The sequence below is a fragment of the Strix aluco genome, chromosome 7 (genome assembly GCF_031877795.1).
Source record: "Strix aluco isolate bStrAlu1 chromosome 7, bStrAlu1.hap1, whole genome shotgun sequence".
NCBI classification, from domain to species: Eukaryota; Metazoa; Chordata; class Aves; order Strigiformes; family Strigidae; genus Strix; species Strix aluco.
The window spans coordinates 751,118-777,799 of NC_133937.1; the positions used below are offsets into that span (position 1 = coordinate 751,118).

The following is a 26,682-nucleotide window of genomic DNA, read 5'->3' on the forward strand; positions in this document are numbered from 1 at the left end:
GCTGTCGTGAGGTAAGCTGTAGCTTTTTAAGACCTGCTGTTGTGAAACAGTAGCAGTGGGGGGATAAGGCACCTCAGCTTCTGGGAAAATGTGCCCCAAAAAACTAGTGTTGCAAGTGCCTGGCACTGTTACTGCTCTATTTGAAACACGTGCAGTGGGGGTTTGGCATGGATGGGAAGAGGAAAAAACTAATTTCACCTGCCCTAAGGCAGTGCAGTGCTACTCAGGCTATTTCACCCCTCTTATATGCTGATAAAAGAGGGTAAGGGGACTGTGAAATTTTGCAGAGGGTGGTGTAAAAAACATTTTCCAGTTTTCTGGGGGAGAAAAGGATGTTTTCATAGACTTTGTCAAACCCAATGCTGTGGCAATTGAAGTGTTAATAGGCAAAGATGTTCTTCAAAATCCAGGGTGAAGTTAGTTTCTCATGTTGCTTCGGATGATGTAAGGGGAAAGGAGTTGCCATAAGAGCCAGACCCTCAGAAACTCAGAGAATTTGTTCTGTGTTTGTTCTCCTCAGCCCTCATCCATCCATCTGGATCCCAGTCCCACACACACAACCACATCAAAAGGCTCCTTGAGCAACCAGAGTTTCTGTGCTGGGCTGGGTTGTGCAGGCAGTCAACACCTCTTTCCCCATAAATGATTTTAAAATGTACATTATTTTTCTATATATGCACATTCATTCCATGGTGAAGCCCCAAGCAATGCATCCTGTTTATCAAACCCATTTTGGGTGAGAATTTCTTCACTCTCAGTGCTTTTATGGAGTAACAGCCATAGCTGGTTTTCATCTTACACCCACAGGTGTTTATGAAAACTCTTCTCCAAGGGAGAGCAGCTGTTGTTCTCCAGCAAGGTGAGCGAGTATTGCAAGATGCAACTAGTGGTATTTTATATTTTTTAATGTCTTTTAAGATGTAAAGAATGGATTTGGTTATGAGTCCCCAGTGCAGATTCAAGTAGGGGGCCGTTTTCCCAAAAGCATTTTGGGCAAAGACAACCTCTGGCCGGGATATTGACTCTCTTTTTCGCGCATGTACCTGAGGAGCAAGCTTGATCCCTTGGGGCTTTAGTGTGACGTGGTTCATCGGTGTGAGCTCCATTCCTGGCAAGAGGTCGTAGAGTTTATCCTCTCCCCTCTTTTCTCCTTTGAGCTGGTATCCGCGCCCCAGGCCCGTGTACGCCAGGTAGCCGCGACCTCCCAGTCCTCTAACTCCCGCAGCCCCTACAGGTACATTCATGTAAATTTCTAGGAATGTAAGAAGGCATTAAACTGAATCAAATCACCGGAAAAATTACCCTGATTCTTGCTGAAATGGAAAAGTTAGCCCCACTCACCAGGTTTGGGAAGATGGGCAGGAGCCCCCCATAGCCTGCTGCTGGGATAACCCAGGCTTGACATTGACACCCTTTCTTTTCAGGCTCATATGCTTGCACAGGTGAGGTTTTTTCGGAGGGAGCCCTACTTCTTTCTGACCCAGTTTCCATATTCTCTGGTCTGTTTTGATTTTGTGACACCTTTCTACTCAGATTTGTAGTTGAAAGGCAGAGAGGAGACAGCTATCACTTGCTACCCACCAGTGTAACTTCACTTTCTAGAAGAATTCAGAGTTTATACAATCCTTTGCTTATATGAACAAAAATCCTATCTTTTCCCCTCCATTATGTTTCTGGATTTCCTCTGGGAACCCTACTTGGGAGTTTGGGGAGACTGCAAGGCAAGAGAGGGCTGGTGGGTTATCACATCTGCACCTTTCCCAGTGCAACCTTCGCAGAAGCCAGTTTCATCTGCGCGGGCAAAAACATGGGGGCCAGAAAGGGAAATTCCTGCTTCCCTGTCCCCTTCCTTGGGAAGGAGGAAAAATTGGCCAGGACAGTCCTTGCCAGCCCTACCAGGGTGCCATGCAGAGTCCCACACACCATGGGACATGGCCATGGGCTTGGCGACACAAGATGACTGCCACAGGCATCATCTTTGGAAGGAAGATTTATTTATTTTTTTGTTAGCCCCCAAGCTTACTTCGGCACTTACCAAACAATGCCTGCAATAATACTTAATTTGGGGGTACCTGAGCATGGGGATTTGATCTGGTCCCAGGTGCAGTCACCCAGGATCAAAGGCAGAGCCCCAGCAGCGTTCAGAAATACTCTGTGTTTTCATAGACTGCTTATTACTAGGTTAACGATCCCCCGAAAAAGGAGTCCATCTCCCAGAGCACACAATTAATGGCTTTCTTGATTTCAGTGCTGGTTCCCTACACTGCATCAGGGCAATGTGACCTTCTTGGGAAACTCCATGGCTTTGGGTCAGAAAACACCAGGACTGGTAAAACTTTCCCTGTGACCTTCAAAGCAAAGAGAAAACACAGTGGAGAGCTGTGCTGGTGGCTGGTTGAGGGATTTGGCTCTGAAGGGGGAAAGGAAAATTGTTTTATTTGGTCTTCCCTACTGGGGCAAACCCAGGAGGATTTGTGATTTATTTACACTGGACCGAGGGCAATCCGGAAGCTCTTTCAGGCTTGCTCTGGGAAAATGGTTATTTTTTTCATGCCCTGCTTAATCTGCTGGAAGATCACTACGCCTTTGGGAAGGACAGAGTCTAAAAACGGTCTTCCATCCCTCTCTGAAAGAGGTCCAGCATCTAGGGCAAAGCCAACATCCTCAACATAAGTCTAGGGAGCAGCCACCCAAGTCCCGGAGGAGATAGATTGTTAGAGGTGAGTATTGGCGTGACGGGAGTTACCTCGGATGGATGGGGGTCGGATGATGCTCCTGTTGCTGATGCCCTTGGTGGTGGTGAAGTGGAGGTTGGGGATAGCTGCATAGGCTTGGGGTGCGTAGAAAACTGGGGCACCCAGGTAGGTGGTGGCGGGGTCATACATGTGTCCGAAGGCGTAGGTGTATTCTCCTTGCAGCATGGTACCTCTGCCACCTGTGCCCCGGGTGTATCTGATGTAGCTGTCTTTGTCAACGGGTTTGGCTAATGTCACCTCGATCGGGGACCCATCCAGCACCTTCACGCCGGGGTGGTGGGGACAGAGCACAGGAGAAGCACAAGTGTAAGTCTCCAAGGGGCATGGGGATTACCCTGTCTGGGGAGGCAGTTTCCCCACATGATTTGCTAATGGGATGGCAAGATGGAGAAAACCACCCAAAAAAGCCAAAATCTCCCTCCCACAGCTGAAAGAAGACATTGGCTGGGTGAAGGCTTAAGGTGTTGAGAGCACCCAGTCCTGACTGCAGCTGGGAGAGGCTCCTTAACTGAATTAACACAGTTGTGAAGCTTTCAGAAGGCTTTGCTTCCCTGCAAAGTAGCATGTAAGTCAGCAAGATTGTATGTGCTCCTATGGAGAACAGCAGTAGCACTAAAAATAGGAGTAGGGTTAACACCTCTTCGGGAACAACTCTTGCATTACAGTGCTGTGAATTACATGCAGTGCAAGAAGTACTAAATACAGCAGCCTCCTTGCAAATCCGCATCTGAATTTGAAGCAGATGTTTTGGGTTGACCTTGTTTGTCCCGATTTGCCATTCACACATTGCCCTGCAAGTGTTTTTGTTGGCAGACGTGGAACAAGGATGTGAGTGTGAGCCAAGGGAACCCATAACCCCTCGTTTGCTAGTCCTTGTTTCAGCTTTGCTCTGCTTTTTTTTTTTTTTTTTTTTTTTTTTTTTTTTTTAAAGCAGTGAACTACAGTCTGAGCTGGGCAAACATTTAGCACAAGTGCAAGGAGCAAGAAGTCAAAATGAACAGTTTGTGTACATCAGAGCTGCTGAAAAATGAATTCAGGAGTATAAAAGCAGCCTTCAAAGGGAATATAGGGCTAACACCCTCAACATGTTTTTGTAGCTAATAAACCAGGCAGCTTTGTTTCAGCTGTGTATAATATACTGCACATAAGCCCCATGAATTAGCATTTACAGTAGCTTTACCTTTCCATTCAAGGCTTTCATAGCTTCCACTGCATATTCTCTTTTATTAAAGTGCACAAAGGCGTAGTCTCTAATTTTCTTTACTCTCTCTACTGCACCTGCAGAAAATGTTGCAATATTAGTTGGACATGGGTATTAGTTGAAAAATACAGGTGTGAAAGAGCAACTGTGTTGGGTTATGAGCCCTTGGAGAGCAAAGGCTGACCAATGGTAAAAGAACAAGAGGATAGTATCTTCTTACCTCTTAGGATGTATATGCCATGGAAAAGCAAATATATAATGGCTGAAGTATTTCAAAGCAAACTAGAAGTATTTGAGGTCAGACACCAGTAAGTTTCCCATTGAACTGGAGTGGTTTTCTCCTATCCAAAATGCTCTGTTGGATGCTACCTTTGGTCTTGTGTCTCCCTTCTGTGACAGACTGCCACGACTGGATGGCTGAGCAGGACATGTAACAGCCCAGGATTTCATGAGCTACAGGTAATGTCACCATGAGATCTCCATCTCCATGGTCTCGTGTGCACATCGTACATGTTACTCATAGGCAGCTTCACGAAAACCGATGCTACTGCCATAAAACAAGGAACGTCTTCTCTTAACCACCAACTCAGGATGTTCAGCAAGAATGAGCACCCAGTCCTGCCCGGGACACAGCAGCCCTGGGCACGGGGATGGGCTGGGACCAACGCGGCAGCAGGTCTCGCCCTAAGAAACAGCCTTATCTGTGTGAGTGGGGCACCCTTGGGACTGGGCCCCAGGTGGTGAGGGATCCCTGTCTCCAGGATGCCCTGACTGGCCTTGACACAGCCCCATCAGCCTGCTGTGGCTGCGGTGTTGGCCGTGCTGGGAGTGGGGTTGAGCTGGAGACTCCCACCCTAGTGCCTCCAGCCTGCCTCTTTCTTACACCTCTGTAATTACCCCAAACAATTCAAATGTAAATGGCTTTTTGTTCTTCTCTTCTACCCATCCTCTACAGTTTCCCTTTCCCTTGTCAGCTGCTCTGCTGCTGGGAACTTCTCAACACTGAGATACTCAGCACTAATAAGTTTGTCTCCAAAATAACCACACCGGTCCTATTCCCCACCGTCACAGACTTTAGGCATCTGCCTTTTCTTCTCTAATTGTTCATCTTCCCTGCTCCTGTGGGTTGGGAAGCACATCATCTACTAGCCCAGCCACTGAAACTATAACACCCCCAAACATATCCTTTGGAAATATGGCTAAGGGATGCTGAATGACTCTTCTGTTGGCTTCTTGCCCTTTAAAGCTGAACAGGTGCACAGGGAAATGCCATATTGCCGCAAAAAGCACTTACTTAAATAACTGCACGAGAAAATGTATTTCTTTGGAGTTCAGGGGGAGCCATTAGGAGCCCCAGCAGGGAAAATAAAGCATGTCCCAACCTGTAACCTGAGCAGCCTACATGTCTTCAAAATGACAGCGGAAAAGTAAGTAGCATTTCACGTCCTTCTGGGACTGGAGGGTGAATTTCTAAGCCCAAAGTTACCGGAGTTATGTGCTGAATGCCTTGTTTACAAGTCAAGGCTTTAATGAGCTCTCTGTGTTTTGAAAATCCCCCTTCTGCCACCTTGAGAGTGCTCTTTGTTACTGATCCTCGCCTGAGTCAAAACTGTTGCTTTTCCCCCGCTTCTGCCTCTACCAGAGCAAAGCAATGTGATACCCACCCTCAGGTCATCTCCCCAGAGAGACCGCCCATATGACATTGCAGGGGGAATATTGTCCCCGTTCAGTACATTTGGAGACTACAACATTCCTGCTGGAAAATTTGCAAGGCATGAGGATTTTTGCCAAAATCTCTAGGGAGTAAGGGCAGGACTTTTCAGTGAGACAACATGCATATCTCTATAGAAGTCATCAGGCACTGAATTTGTCACAGATTTAAGGATGATGCTCGTATTATATTACAACTTGCGATGCATAAGCAGCATTCCTGGTAGTGTCTATGGAGCCTGTAGTGACATGGTAATTGCTCTGTCACAGGGACCTCTGGGTTGTAACTCCTTTGGTTAGGATCATTTTTTATTGGATGGCTTGTTATTGTCAAAATAGATTCTTAATGCCCTGGATCAAATGTACTTTGAAATGCGGCACAATGAATAAGGCAGATAACCAGGGCAGGGAAGTGAATAATTTCAGATATTTGCTGACTTTTTTGATTGTAATCTCACTATAACTTAAACTACATTTGCTCTTCCCAAAGCTCAGGTTTTGTTGCTCTGATGCACGTATTTTTGAAAGCATGGCACAGCTTTAAAAAAGATGTTCCTGACTTTATCCACAATAAATAAAGCTGTCCATTTTAAAAAATAAAAGGAATTTCCAGCATGAGAAGTAAAATGATAAAGTGAAAATTAAAGATGATACAGATCTTCTGTTGTTGTACTAGAAAACTTGTCTTAGGAGCAAAGCAGTTGACTGTTACCAAAGTGTCAAAGTGGCATAAATGTGTTTCTGAGGAGCGCAAGCAGTTCAACATTCAGGAGCAAAACTGGATAAATAAAAGGAGGAAACAGAGTGGGATGATACATATTTAACTCAGGGGTAAAATGGGATCTCTAACAGCTTGGTGATGGCTAAAAGTATTAGCCAGAAACATTAGAAGGACAGAAGAGACTCATAAGGAAACCTCCTAAAGACCTTTGCATAACAGCCTAGTACAGAAAAAGAAACGTAAAGAGCAGAAATGAAGAGTTAGTGAAGAAAAAATGAAGTTCTGTAGTGTATTTTTAAAAATTAATAGACGAAAGTTAATAGGAACGAGATGAAAGACAATTTCACATTGCCAGGCATAAGTTACTAAGGCCTAGTGAAGTGTGTGGCTTGGAGTAACTCAGAAGTAAAATCTCTTTTGAAAGCCAGCAGGATTTTTATTCCCAAAAAATCTACTTGCTTTTTGAAAAATCTCACCCTACGTGCATGTAACATACAGCAAGAAATACTGTCATATTCTGTGTTAAATAATAAGCATTGATTATTCACAAATTTTCAGAAGAATGTGGGAGATTTTGTATGAAAATGATAGAATTCAGAATTTAAATAGATTAGATAAAAAGTATTTGTATTAAAGCACTCTATTTCTATCATCATCCCTTGCAATAGAGGAAGAATGCTGAAATCACCCCGTTGTTTCACCAACTATCTCTTTTTAAGAAAGATCGAAATGATTCAAAATCATTTTTATGACACAGGCATCCCCATGTAGCATTTTGGATCTCTTCCAGTTGCCAATCATCCTAAAAAGGTTAGTAGTGTTGTTAGCTGGAAATTAAGCAGTCCTTAATGGAATGCCATGATGTGCATTTTGGGTGGGAGCCTTCAGCCTAATGATGGTTTTTGTGGCATCACACACGAACATTTCGCAGTGGAAAAGCAGTTATTTTTATCTCTTCCTTTGCCATTTTGTGAATGGAGAAATATTTCCATTTGCAGTAGCAGTACTTATTTAGGAGCTACAGTGTCAATGGATTCCTACCTGGTTTGATGTTGAACTCCTTTTCTATGGTCTCTTCAGTGGTTGAGAGCATGAGGTTCCTCACATAAAGAATTTTTACCGATGACATGGTGTCTTCGTCCACCTCTACTTCTGGTTCTGCCCAGTCAACGGCGATAGGGTGTCCCCACAACTGGATCCTTCCTTTAAAGGAATTGGCATGGTCAGCGTCAGACAGGCTTTGTTTCCTCTCACTTCTGCTCAGAGACTACTTCAAGTGCAGTATGAAAAGCAGAACAGACCAGTTCTACAAACGGGGCTGAAATAAGCCTTTCTAGCTCAAAGCACGGCTGCTTCATTAACTCAGTTCCAAAAGCAGATGGTCACACTTTGAGTGTCCTCCTGCTATTACCTTAGATGCCTGTAGAAATGCAGAATTAAAGAAGTGAAAATACGGCATGATTCACTAATGTCTGCATTCCCCAGCGTGCTCTCTAAAGGGAAATATTTTAATGAACTGATAAAAATCCCTCTTGGCTGTGAAAGTTTCATTCCCTAGATAATAGGAAAGGGATCCAGAAGTCCCAACTGGATGAAATGAAATAGTAAAAGCAAGGATGTCTCCGCGTGCAAGTATTTGAAGTTGTATGGTCCCCACTGGGTGAGGTTGCAGCAGAAATAGTATAAAGGAGGGAAACAAAAAGTAACAAGGCATAAAACAGACTGTGGGTGTGGAGGAGAAGCCCATGGGCTCTGTACACACTGGATCAAGCTGCTGAGGGGCAGAGAACAAAAAGAGCAAATAAAGAGGCAGTTAAAGGCAATCTTGTCATGTTATCATGCTGAGGTCCGTAACTATTTTCATTGAGTCACCTAATCTGTTAGGTAATTGATTAGTCAGATAGTGATGTTTAATATGTAATGAAAACGGACTGCCACAACCTGATCTCAAAGCTGTGGGAATCACAGTGATGAGCAGCAGGACACCAGGTAAGGAAGAGGGACCTCTACATAGTGATGGTTTCTTGACCTCCTGTCTTCTCCAGACAGCAATGATACCTCTTTCCTTCTCTTTTTCTTCCCTGTCCCTTCTGCACAACTTGCAGGGAGATTTTCCTCCCTTTTCTCTTCAGGAGAAGTTGAAATTTGGCCACCCACTAATATCCAGAGCCCCAAATTTCATGCGCTCTATCTCTGACCCACTTTTTCTCCAGCAATTTTAATCAGCAGCTAGTTGTTTGGAAGTACATTAGGGACCATTTTCTGTCTTAACAGCATGGGAAGTGCTAGATATTCCTTCCAAATAATGAAATAAAATGTCTGCCTCCTCTGCAAATGTCCCCCAAAGAGTAAGTGGGTATTTCTGTGTTCTTTCTTTCTTTCTCTCTGATCTTTAGGACATGGAGATTGGGTCCTCCAAGGCCTTAATTATGCTAAAACCTGGAAGAAACCCAGGAATATCTATGCTGATAGACGGAAAATGAGAATCCTGCAAAACATCTTTAGAGAGATCTAAAAAAAGGCATTCTACCTTGCATCTCTGCTTGGATAACCTATCTGAGATGGGATGGGAGCTCCAAAATAGAGAAGATTAGAGGGTGAGGGTAGAATTTGAAGACCTGTTCTTCTACATTGGAATTGAAAATTAACAAACAAAATGGAAAGAGACTGGTCCCTGCTAGGAAGGCTCATGAGTGAGCTGGGATTTGTGGAGTGAGGTTGGGCTGATGTTCAGCTTTCAGCACTGCCCAGTCTGACTTGGGCTGTTATGACTAGAAATACAGAGATGGCTGCTAATGGCAGGCAGCTGAAACAAAAGGCTGTGTGCCCCTTCCTGAATTGCCATTTTCTGTTCAATAGTGGAAATAATGACCTGGTTGTATTGCAGCAACGAGCTAAGCCTGGTGTCTGCACTAGCCTCTTGCTAAAACCCAGTCTTCTTCCACCCTCTCATTTAACCAGGGGACAGGACAAAGTTTTCATAAAAAGCATTTTTCTTTTTGAGCATTTCTTTGTCTTCTACAAAGCTCCCTCAAAGAGCAGTGAGGTTCAGAGTGATGGAAGTGTCTTGATAATTATATTCAATCTCACATTCATACAATGCATCAGGTGGAGACAGATTCAGTTCTGTCTTGAAAGTTTTTTCAAGTTCCTCCTGTATGTTTGCAACATCAGAAGACTCTGGCTCCTGCTTGGGCCTTTGAAATTCCACAAACTGTTTACTGAGATGTCCCTAAATTGGAAATCACTAGTGTATTGCACATGTCTGTTCAGGGCTACGTGCTCGTTCCATCTGTCTCGCTGTCTTTGCTCAGGATTTCAAATGCTCCACTCCCTCAAGGCTGCCGTTGGCAGCTGTGGCTGTGCCTGCTCCTTCCTTCATTCTCGATATAGAAACCATCAAAAGTTGTGCTGAAGCACAGACCAGCTGAATGTGCTCCCACAATCAGGGAGATGCTCAACTGATGTAGAAAATGCAGAATAAAAGGAAAAATAGCCAGTGTGAGATATCCCATAATAACTAAGCATATTTAGTGCTCGAAATCATGCTTGATTTTTTACGATAAGAAAAAAGGATTTAAATTACTCGGGATGCTTCATGGGTTGTAGTATAGAAAGAGTGAAAGAAGACTGGTGGGTTATGAACAAGTCTCAAAACAGGTTTATTGGATTCTTTCACCATCAAGTGACCTGGGTTCGACAAAGCAGTACAGGAGCTGCTGAGCATAAGAAAGCATGAGAAAACTGGTGAAATCACTGCAAATGCACTTAATGTGTAGTGACTCCTTCATCTAACACCTGCCAACCTCTCTCTACTTCACAATGGTCTTTGAATGTCCCCCAGTGCCAAATTGCATAGACTTATTCTTTACATTGTTTAAATCCTAAAGCAATTCCTAATTTGAAGCTTTCTTCCCACACAGAAAATATCTTTTTTTAGGAATATCCTCAAGACTGTATGTTTTTGGATACTTTCCTGAGTGATTCTCTCTGATAGGCCATAACTGAGGCTATATTTTATATATAACTGAAGACAACCACAGGATGATACATATCCTACAACAGAGCTGTATGGATACACACAGCTAAATCCATCTAGCTGTATTTTTAATAAATTCAACCTTCTAAATGAAGAGCATGGGTAATGATCATGGTGCTACATCAGGATCTGTGGTGAATCACTCACCTTGCACCCCAGAGCCAGGGTGACTCCATCAGCCAGCCATGGTGTATTGGGGTCCCTCTGCTCTGATTGTCTCTAGCAGCCTAGAGGAGAAAACCCAGCAATGTTCGCTTCCTTGGGTACCTGGGCCCTCTGGAGACCTCAGTCTCACTGCAGTGCAACATGTCCATAGGTGACCCCTGCGACGAAGCCATCCCTACCACCCTCACCATCTGTACTAACCTGGGAGCAATTTTCTCCTGGCCATGGCTGCTGCCCGATGGCTTTCATATTCTACAAAAGCAAAACCCCGGTTTTTGGTTTTGTCAGCTGCACTAGGGTAGACAATGACATCCACAACTCCGTCCGTGACTTTCTTCATCTCTGCTAAAATTTCCTCCCTCTTCTTCATTTTGGGGATCCCTCCCACAAACAGGCGGCAGTTGTCCACGCTGGCACAGACCCCGAGGAGACGACCATTCCTGAGTATAAACAACATTGCTGGTTTGTCAGAAGTCAGGATCAGTTCTCAAAGAGAGGAAAAAATGAAAATAAACCCCCATTTTGTCCCAAAACACAAGGTCAAACACAAGGTCTCGTACTCCTGTGGCATGTGCTCTTTGGGATATTCAAGCAGTCTTGCTCAGTACAAAAGTTAACATGAAGGCTGCCACTCTGCTAATTTTGACATCAAAGCAGTTGAAATGAAGGATTTGAGATCAGGGAGAAACCAAAGCCAAATTTTGCTTTTCCTTTCTGGGATTCTCCCTTTTGCTATTTAAAAATATGACTGCTACCAGGCAACTGTACCTACCACCTATGGTGACGCAGTGACTCTTGTGTTGCCACCACTATAAGCCAGGATTCGTTGTGTTCACTTGTCACTATCTAGTCATCATTGTCCCTCATGACTGAGGTTTTGGGGAAAGAAATCCCTTGTCATAGAGAGACATGATTTGGGGGCTTACTGATTGGTCTGCTGCGAGACCCCAGAGTAAGAATTTCTTTACATACACTTTGCTCACCTCTTCATGGTCCAGATACCTCCTGTGGTCTTCAGAAGTTAAAAACTTTAGAAGAGTCTTTGGAACAAGGGAAGTAAACAGAGGAGGTGGAGGTGGACAAAGCCTACTCTTTAAGACTGTCCAACCTCTGATACAAATCACGTTTCCAAGCTCTCCCTGTGTGCCTTGTGACCTGCTCATCCTTGGGGTTGCTAGTAAAGCAATTCACAACCCATCTTTTTTTATTAAAAACAAACCCAAAAGCCATAAAATTACCAGAATGGTTTATCTCTAAATGCTTCTAAGCAAAGGTATCTACTCATCCCGCTCTGAACTGGAAAAAAACATTGTGTGGTTGAAATCAAAACAAAACATGTTGATGGGCCCATATGTTGTTGATTTCTGGGTGTTTTGTTCCCAATTTTTAGTCACAAACATGAGGGCTTTTTTTGTTCCTATCTATTAGGAAATGTCACTGGTTTGCCAATTGGTTTCCATCCTATTTCACCATTTTTTGCAATCTCTCTGTCTCCCAGAACATATCTGCAGTATAGGTCATGAGAGAGACTGTGAATAGGAATAAATCAACCAAAAACAGCCCAGAGGGGAACATGAAATAAACAGCAATGGTTAAGTGAAAGTTAATTTGATCCAAAGCAAAATATTTTTTCCAATGTTCTGGTAGATTTTTTTTTTTTTTTGGTAAGAAAGAACTTTCCTGCAAAAGATTTTGGCTCTGATGAGTCCTACATACTGCCTTTGTACCTCGGCATAAAGCAATGACTGCAAAGGGAGACAAGAGGTGCTTTCCTCTTAAAGCTTAGGTATCCCATGGGGTTACAAGGAAAAATATGCCTTGCATAACAAAATAGATTAATATATATTATTCAAATTTGATGCGAAGGTGTTTGCCACGCTTACCTAATTTCGTAATTATTGAGTTGTTTTATTGCATTCTTCGCCTCCTGTTTATTTGAGAAGGTCACAAAGGCATAGCCCCTGTTGTTGCCATTAAAGTCCATCATCATTCTCATTTCATAGATTTTGCCAATCTGTAAATAGAAAGAAAAAGGTTTGTCAGCAAGGTGGGAAGTGTTTAAACAAGACCAGATGCTTCCTTGACTATATCATGTCAGAGCTCCACCAGTAGTCTGGGCCAAACCATCCCCAGTTCAGCCTTGAAATGGAGCTTTGATCATCACTAACCTCTGCAATACAACTACCCACCATAAAGTCTTACTTTTTCACATAGTGGTACAAGTTCATCTTCAAAGAGGTCTCGGGGCAGTTTCCCAATAAATATCTCACACCCCCTCTCTGGCGGAGGGCCATCCCAGCCAGGTGGTGGGCCTCCATATTTCCTCTGCCCATTTTCCTGCCATGGAGAAAAATGAAAGAATGGTTTAGATACAGATTTTAAATGTGGATGTAATCAACCCCTTCCCAGAGAATGAGACTTAGACACATTTCATTACCAGTGGGCTGGAGGCACACACTCTCCTTCCCTTCAGGAAGCAACTCTTTACAGTCTTGTCAGAGATAGCGTAGTGTGCATTGGCTGCCCTGCTGCCATATCTGTACTGAAATGCTTTGATAACCCAGTTAGTATGTTGGTGATCTACTGGAGAAGGGTCTAGTTTGTACTAGTCGAGTTTTGCTAAGGAACATGCATCAGTGTATTCTCTGCAACTCAATTGCTACTTCAGATGTCCAAGACGGTCAAATACTTCCTTGGAAAATGTAAGTCTTGGCTATGGGACTGTGTATTAGTTGTGGACTTCATACTATAACACTTGCAAAATTTATAACTTGCCATGATTCTTCATCCAATCATAAACATTTATTAGCAATAATATTGCCTCTTATTTTAGTAATTGATGGAGAGCTTCCTACTCTACAGACCAAAGAAAAGATACTGGTAGGATCATATTAGAAAGCAGAAGGACTTTCCAAAAGCAGAAGGGATTTGGACCTCAGGAAGTGTTAACGTAGGGGGAAAACTGGGGATGAAGGTGGAAATTTGGAAACGTGGACACAGTGAAAGGGGTCAACCAGAGAGTCCGAAGCATCATGGGCAGTAGGTGATGCTGGAGCTGCTCAGCACCCTTGGAAAAAGATGTTTGTGCCAGCAGCTGGGCTTAGCAAAAGGCATGGTGAGGACCTGGGCCTAGAGATGGGTACGGAGTGCATCCCAACGCCCACACCTTCCTGTACCCAGGAGTGGTGAAGACCTTTATCTGTGCTGGGTGTTTCCAAGGAAGCCCAGCACGGGAGGAGGTCTGGGCAGAGGAGATGACAGAAGCAGCCCCACAGAGGGGACAGAGGAAGGCCATCAATGGTGGGAGGCCATGTGAGGGACAAAACATGATGCCTACCTACCCAAGAGTTTCTTTAGGCAAGGAGCAAGTCTTGGCCCCGAATAATATTCAAAGATGTGAAGACCAGCCAATATTTTCTTTTTGCTGTGTTTTTACTAGGTGAGTGTGTCTCTGTTCTCTCCTATTTTTAATCTTCCTTCCTCCCTCCCTCCCTCCCTCCCTCCCTCCCTCCCTCCCTCCCTTCCTTCCTTCCTTCCTTCCTTCCTTCCTTCCTTCCTTCCTTCCTTCCTTCCTTCCTTCCTTCCTTCCTTCCTCCCTCCCTCCCTCCCTCCCTCCCTCCCTCCCTCCCTTCCTCCCCTTCTCTCTCCCTCTCCTGTTCTGCAGCAATGCCCTGCTCCCAGAGGACCTGGGATTCTGGTAATTTTTCTATTTCTGGCTCTCTGATAATTTCTGTAATCATTTCCCACTCTGGGATTATTCCAGGCAAGTGAATGCCTGTACAGCTGACCTAAGAGGAAGGTCTAAAGCACATAGGCAAACAGGGATCTTTGCAGGAAAATATGAATATCCCACAAGTTCTTTCAGTTTTCCTGAGCTTATAACAGGCCCTGAATTATCCATGCTCATTCCTGTTTTGCAAATGTTTTCAGCATAGTGATGGAATCACAGGGACATTTGAATTTATGAATGAATCGTTATAGCAAACCTAACAGGAAGACAATGATGTTTCAGGCTATTTTTCTGCCTCCAGTTTGGCTGAACTGAGCATGTTGCTGACTTGGGATTTTTCTGTCTCTCTTCATTTGTTAGATGAAGACAAAAAGTGATGGTTGTGTTTTGTGTTGTTGCAGTCATCTGCGATCTTCACTGGCATGGCAGCTGGAGGAATGCTGAGCTCATCAATAATAGTCTGAAAATGGTCAGAGGAGTCTTACTGTCCCACTTTAAGCCAAATGAGAGACAGTCAAACAGGTTTTTTTTTTTTTTCATTTTGTCAATATCTATGGGAGCTGGTGTGCAAGGAGACTCAGCAAGAAAAAAAGTCTTCCCTCAATCTGCAGTGGTTTCATTTGTGGCTTGAAGACAGCATCTCAACAAACTCATCTTGTCAAGGTGTCTGGAGGGAAGGACTTCACCATCCGCTTCACAATGATGAGTGACCCTAGCGTGCATTGAGGAATAAGGTGTTTGGCTGCACCAATAGATAGGTTGGAAGAAAAGCCCAAAGAGACATGGAAGAGAAAATTAAGAGGGGGGAAAAAAAAAAAAAAAGATAAAACAGTAAACTTGGAATGGAAAAGGTAGGGAGAAAGATGTTGGGATGTATGTGGGGGGCTGGGGGTTGAAATCTGTGCTTTAGGAATTAGCAGTAGCTAGATGTGCCAGTATGAAAAATTGAAGACTGGGATAAAGAAAGCCACAGTAAATATAAAACATATAGAAGTTATTTATCTTCTGGGTCAGGTACAGCAGAAAGCCTCCTCAAGGGCAACAAACCCTCCTGCTGGCCTGGTCCTGAGGCGCACAATGGATTCAGGTCTATAGGAAAACATTTTTTCCCAGGAGTCTCAGTTTTTGCTTTGGGCTGTTGTGCCCTCTAGTGCTATGCAAAGCAAGGCAAAGTTCAAGGCAGCGACCTGCCTAAAATTCAGTGTTTTGTTTTCAGTTACTTCTTCCAGGATGAAATGTCACTCATATTAGTGCCCAACGCTTTCAAAAAATTAGTTTGTTTTGGTCATGCTAACTGAGAAAGACTTCTTCAGATGGGTTTTGAAGGACATGCCCAGTCTCCACCTGCCCTAACTAAAAGAGGCTGTGCACTTGGAAACCTGGAAGACTAAATTGAGAGCAAAGCCTTGGCATTTGGGTGCAAGGATCTGTACAAAAGGCAGATCTGGTGGCGACTTCCTATGGCCAACTCTGGACCTACGTTCTTCTGAAACTTTGTTTAGTGTGTTTTCTTTGCTATGCTACCACTGCAGCCATGGCTTTGAGGCACCAATCCCAACCTTTCCCAACACTATTTCCCAGCAGTATTCAGGGGTTTTTTCCACTCTTATCATGATTTGGCATGTGGAAAAGAATTCCTGGAGGAATAAGATCCTGCTTCTTAAAATACATCACCTACTACACGTAGTTATGTGTGGCACATGTTACAGACAGAGGGAAGAAGAATGAGCAAGGGGCGCTTCATGTATACAGATGCACTGCTCAAGCCCCCAGTGAAACGCATCGCTTCAGGATGAAGCCAGACACTGCACACAAAAGGACGTGACCGTGAGTTCCTACCTGGATCAAATTATATCCCGTTCGCTGAATTAACGCACGGAGGGCGGCTTCTTTCTGTGTGCCGGTCAATCCATCCCCGGATTTGTGATTTGATTCCATTGTGAGTGATTATCAGCAAAAAATCAGGTTAATTAGGGGTGCTCACTGCAATCAAATTTAAGATAAATTAAATAAATTAATACAGCTAGGAGGAGAAAGTCAACGCTCCTGAGAAAGTTAACAGAATCATTCTTCCTAAATCCGTTATTTTGAGATCAAAACACCAGAGACTGTAGAAAAAGCAAAAATATCCCCCTCATGCTGCATGAAAATAAATAATATTTAAACCTACAGATTTTGGACAGCATTCAATTGAGATGCAGAGAGATATTGTAACATATCAGTGCACATGTCTTAGGAGGGAAACAGGTGTAAAATGCCTAGTCCTGTGTTGAGTACACGAAGATGTACTTCATGCCATCGCACCCTGTTGGTGCTGGGAAGAGAACCTTGTACAAGCCATGTCTGGCACTTTATGAGAAACAGGACCTAGGTCCAGATTTGGCCTGTTTTTAGAAATCAAGAACATGGGAGAACTTCAGATCTGTATCTAGGTTCAGGGCTGGAACAACCTTGGGATCAGATGTTTTGATTCAGAGCTGTATTTTTAGGTCACATCTAATTAAAGATACTTTATTTTAAGTTTTGGTTTTGGGTTGAAAGCACCACAAATCTGAAATCTGAATCTGAACTGGGTTACACACTTGCAAAGGGACATTTACAAGATGTACTCCCTACCTACAATTTCAAACTGCCCTGTTTTTCCTGCATGCTGTGCTTTGAACTTGTGCAAAAAAACATTTGTATGAGCCAGGCATGGAAACAGGGTCTGCAGGTTCAACCTTGAGCTTGAGGACTCATGCTGATGGGCTGATGCTGAACACCAGCCTCCTTGGGTCCTCATAGCGAGGGCATGTGCTGTGGGCTCGTAGGAACAAGAAATTCATAGTAGGAAATCACTACATTGTGTCATCCAAAATGATTGTTATTGCCTTAAATTGCTTTCAATTATACAAAGGTGGAGGAAATGAAAGGTGATGATAACTCCCAGGCTTGCTTGGAGAGCAAACAGGGCTGAAAGGGGATGAGGTGGGTGTACTGGGGATGAAGGAGATGGGGCAGCCCAGGACTCACCATGGCACAGGAATGAAGGGCATGGGATGGTGGTAGGGATGCTGGGCAGGGGAGAACAGAAATCTGAAGGAGAAGAGGCAGGTTGACAAAAAAGTAGAAGGAGGATGGATTGCTGTGGCTGACCCTTGAGCCAATGCCAAATTTTGGGGAGAGGACCCTAAACAATTCCCCTGTACAGCAGGTCTCTTGGTGCACATAACATGAGCAATGCACATAAAGAAATGCAGGTAAAGAAGTACAACATATCTGGCTACAGCAGATTTTCTGACCATGTCACGATGCTATGGAAATCACAGAAGAAGCCTTTTCCAGTAACTGGCTGCTTAACACCAAAATCTTTTATCAGCACATGCCACTTTTGGGGTTCATTGAGGGAAGAGCCAAGGTTTGAGGCTGGCCACTTCACCTTTGGACACTACTTGCTCTGTGCTCCTGTATCTTTGTGTCCTGGAAGACTTAAACAGGTGCTTTAAATTTAAATAGATGGATTACTCTGAGTGCCAGAAATGGGACACGAGCCCAGGCATTTGGAGGATGTCAGCCTTGTGTCACTTGGGCTCTGCCACACTGAGTTCCAGAGAGGGTGACTTAAATACTTGGAAATGGAGACATCTCTGTAATGCCAGATTTTGGAGCTATCTGTTGCTGAAGTTTGAGACCCTTCTGATTGTTTTTTTGCTGTGCTCCCAGGTTCTCCGGTGTTTTAATTATTATCGGTGTGCAGTGACTTGGAGATGGACTGTCCATTGCAATAGCTCTTCCCTGTCTCTAATTCCAAAATGAGTGTTCTCTGCAGCAATTGGAGCCCGATGAGCACACTACTGTGCAAAAACGAGTCAGACACTTTCCCAGGCTGCTTAAGAAGGAAAACACGGTTGTTCAAAAAAACCCAATTAAATTTCAAATTGGTTTTGCATCCTCCCCTGCCTGGGCAGAGGCACCCTGCATGCACCCTATCAAAGAAAGCTTTGGTGTACTGCAAATTTGGCCCTTTATATTTCAGTTTTGCTGCATCCTGGTTTCATCAGGGGTTGGAGTGATCAAATTGCAGCACTTGGTGCAAATTTTCACAGCACTCCATGAGTCTCTGTTAGCCCTTATATCTGGACTTGGGCCCATCCTCATGTACCCGAAAGACTGGGACAGAGTTGGGGATGAAAACGGACAGCTACATTATGCAGATATGTCTAATATTCACCGCCTCGGATTTCATAATTTTTTTCTTTTCTATCAGGTATCTCAGTGCTGCATCGACCCAGTTCCTGACAAGGCGGCTGCCCCGGGTGTTGGAGTGTGGAGGCGGGCAGTGGGCTGCCTGCAGCCAGCAGGCACATTGCCCCGTGACGGCACCGTCTCCTCTCCGTGCCGGGAAAGCGCCTGGACTGCAGCCAGGCAAACCTCAGCGGCTTTCCATAGCAGCTGAGGTTTCCAGTCTGTCCCTAGCCACGACCTAGATAGATGAGTAGTGTAAGAGCCTCTTTTTTCTCCCCCGCCCCGCAAATTGCACTATTTCACGCTGCGCTTCCCTACGGGCTGGGTGTCTCAGCGGCTGCTGCTTTGAATGTGTTTGTATGTGGAGCCTTAAATGCCACACATCTCTGTACCTCTCCTCTGGGGAGGAGTAATTTCCAGTAACATCTCACTCCAGGTGATGGTTTCACGCTGAGCAGTGAGCACAAGCCGCAGGGCTGGGGGATGGACAGGAATAGAGCATCTATCTCCCTGGCTGATGCATTTACAGCAGGAGCAATATCCTTCTTCAGCTTCTGGCTTATTAGATAAGACCAGGCAAGCTCTTCTGGGCTCTTCCTGTAAGGCATCCTGCAAATTTTTTAGGCTCTAGACATTAGTGTACTCCAGGATATGCTCAAGCAATCCACTAGGAATAAGGGAGCAAGGGTGTTCAAGGTTGCACAAGGTATTAATCACAGCCGCTGTGAAATCCGGTGTCAGAGACTTCCACACATTTTTTCAAAGCGCCAGAAAAATAAGTCACTGTGCTCTTGGGGTGCGTGTTAACGATGATCCAGCCTTAATCTGTGCCCAGTGCTTCCACACACTGCCACCTTTGGAGAAAGCCCAGCCAGCCCCAAGGAAACAGCCCTTCCTGTTGTGAGCGATGGAGGATCCCCATCCCTGGGAATGCCCCAACTTGCCCGGACCATGGCCCTCAGTGGTCTGCTGGAGCTTCAGAGTTGGTTCTGTTGGAAGTGGGGTCTGGCTGGAGACCCCCACCCCAGTCTGGGTTACTCTGCAAGTCTCCACTCCTGATTCAAGAGGGGCACTGGAGGCAGAGGATGGACAACGCTGCACACTCAGGGCTTGGATGCACACATGGGTGACCCAATGCACCACTCAGATCTGGTTTTGTAGTGCCACTTTTAGAAATTAAGTCCCTCCTACTAATTACCAGCCCAAAGTAATTCACAGCTGATTTATAAGCCTTGTTGCTAGAGAGCTTTCCTCCATCACTTGAGTTTCCCTGGGATGGAAACAGAAATCATACCTCTCTTTTTTAGGAGGTATAAATCACAACACAACAAATCCCAAGCACAGTAAAACAGGCTTTCCAGACCCCAATTTTCCAAGCACCTTTTCTCTCCCCCTTCTCTCCTACCTCCCTTGGCCTGAGGACATCTAAACACCTTTTTGGACAGGCCACTTTCTCACCTCCGCCACCTAAGAGTCCATATCCACATCCAGACTATTTCCAGGATACAAGTCACAGCGGGATGTTTTATTTCTGAAACTGATGGGATTGCAGCACTTCTCCTTAATTCCAGGCATCAGCCTCAGTCCTTGCAGCAGTACTGGTGTGCTGGGCTATACTTTTTTTATCGTGAAGGGTAAGGGAGGAGAGTTGCTGTCATGGGACCTGGGGAAGCATGATTACTTTCTCTCTTTCTTTGTTCCCTGGGCCATTAATCAAATAGAAAATCCACCCTCACAGGGGGAAAACTCCCCTTCCATGGCTGCTGTTGGAAACTGTGAATGATTGCAGCAAATTAAGGCAGTATTTTTAGCACTTAAAAAAAAAATAATCCAGCTACACTTAATAGAAATAATTGTTCTGGAATTCATTTTTGGGAGTTTGACCCTTAGATGGCTTGTTGTTAATAATGACCATTATGCTAAAAAGAAAAGGAAAAAAGAAAAGGGGGCAAGTTGCATTTTATTCAGATGATTATATTGAAATTAGGACCTTCAGAGGTGCAAACTGTCGAGGTGTTTCGTATTTCATCCTCATTTTTGATCAATTTTTAACAATACTGCCAAGTTATCACGGTCACAGAATCAAGAACCCTGCGCCATTAGAAAAGGAAGGAACTGCTTTTGTCTTAAATCAGAGCATCACTTCACTTGATTTTCCGCTCTCCATTGAATGCTCTCATTTATTTCAGGTTTCTATTAAAGCTCTAAACCACCAAGGCAAGAAAAGGTATTTTTATGATTAACAAACCCCATATAGACAAGAAAATAAATTATTATAATACTACTTCACCTCTCCATGACTACTTCTACACAACTACTTTCTTGCCAGCTACTCCAGGCAGATCCTATGGCTTTGCTCCATCCATCCAGGAGCAAGATGAATCCAGAAGCTTTTACCTAAAAAGCGTGGATATTACTTCGCTTTTGGGTTATTTGCTTGGAAAAAGGGGGAATTGGTTTCCTGATTCAAGGGCTGTCTCCCATGCTGGGATTTTTGTTTAGAGGAGGAAAGGTTGTATTTGCGACCAGACCCTTCTCTCTTCCCCCACTGCTTTTGCACCCCAAGCCTGCCCCTTCGCAGCCCTTTCGGGGAAACCTGGTTACTGTTTCCATGAATGAGATAACGAAACCGTGTTTATCCTGTGCAGATCAATACACCTTCATTTTTGAATGTGTTGAGCCACTTGGACACATTTAATGAAGGCCATTTTGCACCAATATACCCCCAGTGCAACCTCTCCTTGTGAAGAATAACAGCCTTTGAAAAGATTGGATAAGTATATTCACTCTTCACCCTTAATAACCCAAATATGTAATTACTAGAGAAACTTTTCCTTTAGGTTATCAGCTTGCTTTTGAAGGTTTTAACTTTTTTTCCTCCCTCCAGGCTCCAAGCAATAGATATTCATTCATATATATATATATAACATGAAGCATTCTTCATATTTGTCCTAAAAACAAACACTTGAAGCTTCACAAGCTACCACCAGCTCTTTGCTAGGGTGAGACACGCTGCAGAATGGAGTCTGATTGAGTAAAAAGGCAAAAGGCTTTGATCCCTTTGCTTTTTGGGGTGTAGGGTTTTTTCCCAGCTCAGGTGGTCCCGCGGGAAGTGGGAACTCATAGGTATTTTCAGGAAAGTGGAATAAATTTGAAGTTATGGAAAAGCGCTGCACACTTTGCAGCACATGAGCCTTGGGAAAATATTTCACGTATAAACTGGCAAATTTTTTGCTCAGCTTCTTTTGCTTGGGAAGTGGCTCCTCACTTCCAAATACCTTTCCTCTTGTGTATAGCTTTTGCAGCTCTGTTACCAAATGAACACAACATGCCCCAAAAAGCCCTTTCTGAGGATGAAGGGCACCTGATAATGAGCTCAACCTCCTTCCCCCCCATTTTATTTGCAGCATCACATGTCAGATGCTTTAAAGCCAACCTTCCTCCTATTTCTCCAAGGGAAAATAGCTTAAGAGAAGCATTATGTATTGGGCAGAAAGCCTGCTAGCTTGAAGAGATTAGGGAAAATTGAGATTATTTTTAGGATCAATGATTGCCTTTGAAATGGAGACATACCTTTTGCAAAGAGAAGGAGGCATAAGAAGGTGGCTGGAAAGATCTCTAATGATTAGCCCTAGAAAGTTGCGCTTTAACAAATCGAGACCGAATTATTGCACGGAAAATCCCTCCCCCCCTCCACCTTGTCTGGCTTCGCTTTGCTGCTGGTGATCGGTGGGGGGAAAGCAGTAAAAAAACCTCCCTGCCCTCCCAGCAGAAATTACATGGAGGTCCCTGAGGAGCCCTTCTCTCCCCACCTTGCTCGTCAAAAACTCAAGGTGAGTGGTGGGGGGCTGTGCTGGTGCATGGGTCCAGCTGCACAGCGCAGAGGGGTCCCAGTTGCCCCCAGTCCAGCCCCCCCAGTGTCGGGCAGCACTCAAGGCATGAATTTGATGGTGGGGCACCATCGGGGGGGAAGGCCTGCGATGGAGCTTCTCCTTCCCCATCATGGCCAAAAGCCCTGTTTCATGGGGTACCCGGTCCCTGTGCCCCAAACCGTGGGGTAAGATAAGCGGCCGTGTACCTGAGCAATTTTGGAGATCACCGTCCGGGAAAAAGGTCTTCTTGATTATGGAGACTTTGCGACGTGTCACTCCGGTTATTCCCTAATCATCATATCAAACTCCAAAGGTTCAGCAGCCCTGGGGCTGGTTTACAGTCCCCACGGGTTAAACGTTAACCTGCTCTATCTCCCAGCTCCCTTCAGGCCTTTGACCAGATAGCTGGGTCACTGCCGCTCCGACAGCACCTACCCAGGCCCAATTTTGTAAATAAATGCAAAGGACTGAAGTCAGATCATGGCTTAAGGGTTGTCCCCACGCTACCATTTTGACGCTGGTTCATTCGGTCCGTACCGAAGGCTTTTCCGCTGATCCATCCCCATTGCTGCTGCTGCCCTCAGCAGAGATGCCAGGAGAAGGGACGCAGCCTTGTGCCAGTCCTGGCTTCAACAGGAGGTTTTGGCTTGCTGGAGGAAGGTGGCAGGAGAGATAAATCCCTCTCACCGGTGGCCTAAGTGCACTTAGCCTGAAAACTGCGGGTTTGCAGTAATAGCTATGAAAACATCGTCTGAGCAAAGACTAAATATACTTGCAGCGAGGAAAGCCTGTGCAGGTTTTGGGGAGGGTTTGTTGCACCTAGAAAAGGCTGCAAATAAATTCAGCAGCCTCTGCAATGGGTGTCTCCCAAGTGTGACAACCTCTGAGCATCCGGACATTGTGGTCCTCGGGGTATCGTGCTGCATACGTTGATGCAACAGCTGAATTGAATGTTTGCCTTTGCTAAAACGTTCCTGGACCATACCAGTAATGAAAATGGCTACCGTGGCGGTTTGGCAGAGTAATTTCTCATATGACGTGCAAGTTTAGTATCCCAGCATAAGGATCCATCCTTGCAATTGCATTCTGCTGTGGCTGTCTCTCACCTCAAAGCTGAACCATGACCATACTACAGCCTGTAGGCTTGCCAGTCCTAAAGCTGACCCCCACTAGCAGCTTTTGCCTATGCTGATGCTGAACTATATTTAAGGCAGTCTCAGGCTTCGTTTCGAGGCACATTAAAATGAAGTATTTACGATTAGGTGTTGCTGACGCTTCAGGTTTGGAAAAGTGCCATACCAGTGTTTGCTCAGCTTTAAAAGCATTAGGTATTCCTGTGTGGTGGGTAGATAATGGTGGCCTTGCTCCCTCAACGCAAGCAGCGTCTTGATCCTTGCTCAGCAGAACCACTGTCTCGCTGAGGCGCTGCTGCATTCACCCATTTCTTGACTCAAAAATGTGATTGCTCCCAAGGACACATCTGCCCCCTGGTATCCACCTTTCTGCTGAATTCAGGGGCTCAAATGCAGTTTTTAAAGCATACTTAAAAAAATCCCAACCAAACAAAAAACCCCCAGTTATGATTGCCTACCACTGAGCGCAGTAACCAGAGAGGGTTTGGGGTCTGCTGCTTCTCCCGACCTCCTGGGCAGAGCTTGGCAGTGACGGGCAGATATAACATCTTTTTTTTTTCCTTGTCAAAGGTATTTTTCTCTCTTTAGTGTGTCATCCTATCTCATCTGTCATAAGGAATCGGTAAGATTTGATCATCGGTGACATTAGCTTTCAGACTCAACGCCAACGTGCCACTAAACATCTCAGACTCCAAAGGGAAGTGATTTGAAATAACACAGTGATAAAATAAATGCCCTGAAATTGTGACAGGGGGAGGAGAAAATCAGCTCCAAAAAATGAAATGTCATGCATCTTCATGTGACCATCACTAAAAAGGAGTCATGAAAAAGTCTGTCTGGGGGAAAGAGAGCAACATGAGATGTTACCTGAGCGCAGATAACAAAGGAGTCTGATGATACATGAGCAAGACTGGAAAGTCTTGCTGGGGAGAAAAAGCCATCTGCTCATTTGGTGAAATGTAGGTGGCCAGTGAGGTTAGATATATAAATAGAAGAGTTTGGGATGAAAATCCAGTTGCCAAACACCATTTTGGGGTAAAATTGGCTGTGCTTCCACTCTGTTGACCCACAGGTGTGGGGGAAGCATGACAACACATATGGGCATGGGTAAGCCGCAGAAAGCCATTCAGATGCAAAATGAGTTGGGGTTTTAGTATAATTTTTTGAAGGCCCTCAGGTTGTTCAGGAATGGCAGCTGTGATGCTTTTCTTCTCTGTCTTACTCTCTCCAGGCCAGATTTTGCTCAGAAGAGGAAAAGTGATCAAAAGAGGAGACATGATCTGTGTTTATGTTTCCTTGAATGCCTCTTGAGAAGCATAGTCGAGAAGTCCCAAGAGCAGTAAGACATAGTTGTTTCCTTTTCCATAATAACACCAACAGTGGGTTGCCTGTTCAAGGGTTAACCTAGGCTTGCCAGGTGGGATTAGGGAAAAGCACTTTCAACTCAAGAAAAATGATACTAGAACAGATGTCACCCCTCATGTTAATCACTGCCACAAAAACCCTAAGGTGGGGCCCAATCCTCCAGCTACCCCTGGAAGTGCTGCAGGAAATTTCCCAGGATGCCCAGCAAGGGGTTGCTGGCAAATCTCCATCTTAGCTGTGACAAGTCCTGCTGGCTGTGTCTGGGGATCAGTAGCTTTCATTAGCATAGTAATGTAGCCATTAAAAACATCTTTGATTTCAGGAGGAGCAGGGTGCCCTGCCCAGGACCTCTTCGGGGGTCATTTCTTAGTCTCCACTCACTCAGGTTTTGAAGTAGGGAAGATTTTAAGTTAGCATTGGTCTTTCCTTGAGCATTGCTGGAGGGTAGGAACTCAGGAGGACATGGTTTTAGAAACCACTAATCTTAAGAACATTTTCCACAGCCATCAGAAATGGTTTGACGTGTCACAGTGGACAGATGTTCCTAGGCTCTACATTGCCCCAAAGTCACATGAGTTTCAGTGGGTTACTTGCCTTGAGCAGCTTTTATAGTTCGTAAAGAGACTTTCAAGAAGGATAGACACAGCTTAAAAGCATAAAGCAGGTATTTATTGGTTAATACATGTGCTGATTAGTTGAGACTTGGGAGCTTCTAGGCCAGGCAGTAAGGTGTTCACCACCCCCCATTGGACACCTGAAGAGAGTTTGCTGGCCAGTTATTGGCCAGGTGGGGAAGGTTGACCTCCTGGCCTGTCATCAGATAGGTGAGGAGGGTTCACCTCCATCATGCCTGGAAAGAGGAGAGGATCTCAATTATGTTTCCAGTACCCTGATCATCCCCTTAGCTTTCTGTATTGGAGATTTTTCCTCTGAATCCTTGAGCTGGGAGTGGGTCCATCTCAACCAGATCCCCTTTTTACCTTTCTTAGCTTGTGTGACTCTCCCTGACAGTTTTTGCAGGTGTTTTAACCAAGGCTATGCAGCTGGGCTGGATCTGCCAGAGGCCTTGGAGCCCATGGAGCTGGGTGCATAGGAGCTGAGCTACAGGTGAGACCAAGCGAGCCTCACTGGAGAGCCAGCTGCAGTAGATTTGGGAGAATTGGCTGCCAAGTGGTGAGAAGATAAAGGGGAAGATAAAAGATAAAGCTTTGACTTCCCCAGCTTGAGGACACACCTGCTTTAACATGGAGAGAGGAACTTGTATGGGGACATCTGCTGTGCAGTGAGAAGGAAAGCAGAGGCTCTCCTAAGGTGATGGGGGTTTTTTTTAGGGGTGAGAGAGTGGAGAGCTACAGATACAGATGTGCTTTCCAAAGGATTAACCTTGTTTTGGGTGCTGGGGTGGTGAAAGAGCCTGTGGCAGGAACCTCTGTGCGTACTCATATCTGGAGGTGTGGGATGGTGCTGGAGGCTGTGCTATAAGGCCTTATTCCCAGAGGCTATGTATGTGTGTTTTCCACATAACTCAGTAAGTTGTGTGCAGGCCTTTGCTGGGGGCTGGACTTTAAGAAACACAAGACTTCATCTTGCCTTTAGTTGTGTGGAGTTGTGATCTATGACATAAGAAGATCTGCCTTCTCAAGCCTTGAAAAAACATAGAAATGGTGATGAGGTTGAGTGTTAATAGCTCAGCTGCAACATAGATGTGTCTGTCATGCCAACACCTCTCCCTTGCTTGGTAGGGTTGAAAGCATCTCCAGAGTCCT

General features: G+C 44.8%; 1 protein-coding gene and 1 long non-coding RNA gene across 4 annotated transcripts in view; one reads left to right on the top strand and one right to left on the bottom strand.

Moving 5' to 3' along the window:
- The window catches only part of A1CF (APOBEC1 complementation factor), a 29,618-nt gene extending 6,950 nt beyond the window's left edge, over positions 1-22,668 (bottom strand). For 2 of the 3 annotated variants that reach the window (XM_074830165.1, XM_074830167.1), the window contains exons 1-9: positions 22,625-22,668; positions 16,162-16,305; positions 12,795-12,929; positions 12,476-12,606; positions 10,794-11,032; positions 7,430-7,591; positions 3,937-4,034; positions 2,747-3,017; positions 1,044-1,252 (exon numbers count right to left, since the gene is read on the bottom strand). In XM_074830165.1, the coding sequence (XP_074686266.1) occupies positions 1,044-1,252; positions 2,747-3,017; positions 3,937-4,034; positions 7,430-7,591; positions 10,794-11,032; positions 12,476-12,606; positions 12,795-12,929; positions 16,162-16,260 (1,344 nt within the window). In that variant the 5' untranslated portion in view covers positions 16,261-16,305; positions 22,625-22,668. The remainder of the gene's footprint in view (positions 1-1,043; positions 1,253-2,746; positions 3,018-3,936; positions 4,035-7,429; positions 7,592-10,793; positions 11,033-12,475; positions 12,607-12,794; positions 12,930-16,161; positions 16,306-22,624) is intronic. The other variant, XM_074830166.1, reaches the window with a different exon arrangement.
- LOC141925712 (uncharacterized) overlaps positions 22,253-26,682 on the top strand; it is a 28,202-nt gene continuing 23,772 nt past the window's right edge. Inside the window, exon 1 of the long non-coding RNA XR_012623916.1 lies at positions 22,253-22,379. This is a non-coding gene — a long non-coding RNA (uncharacterized LOC141925712). The remainder of the gene's footprint in view (positions 22,380-26,682) is intronic.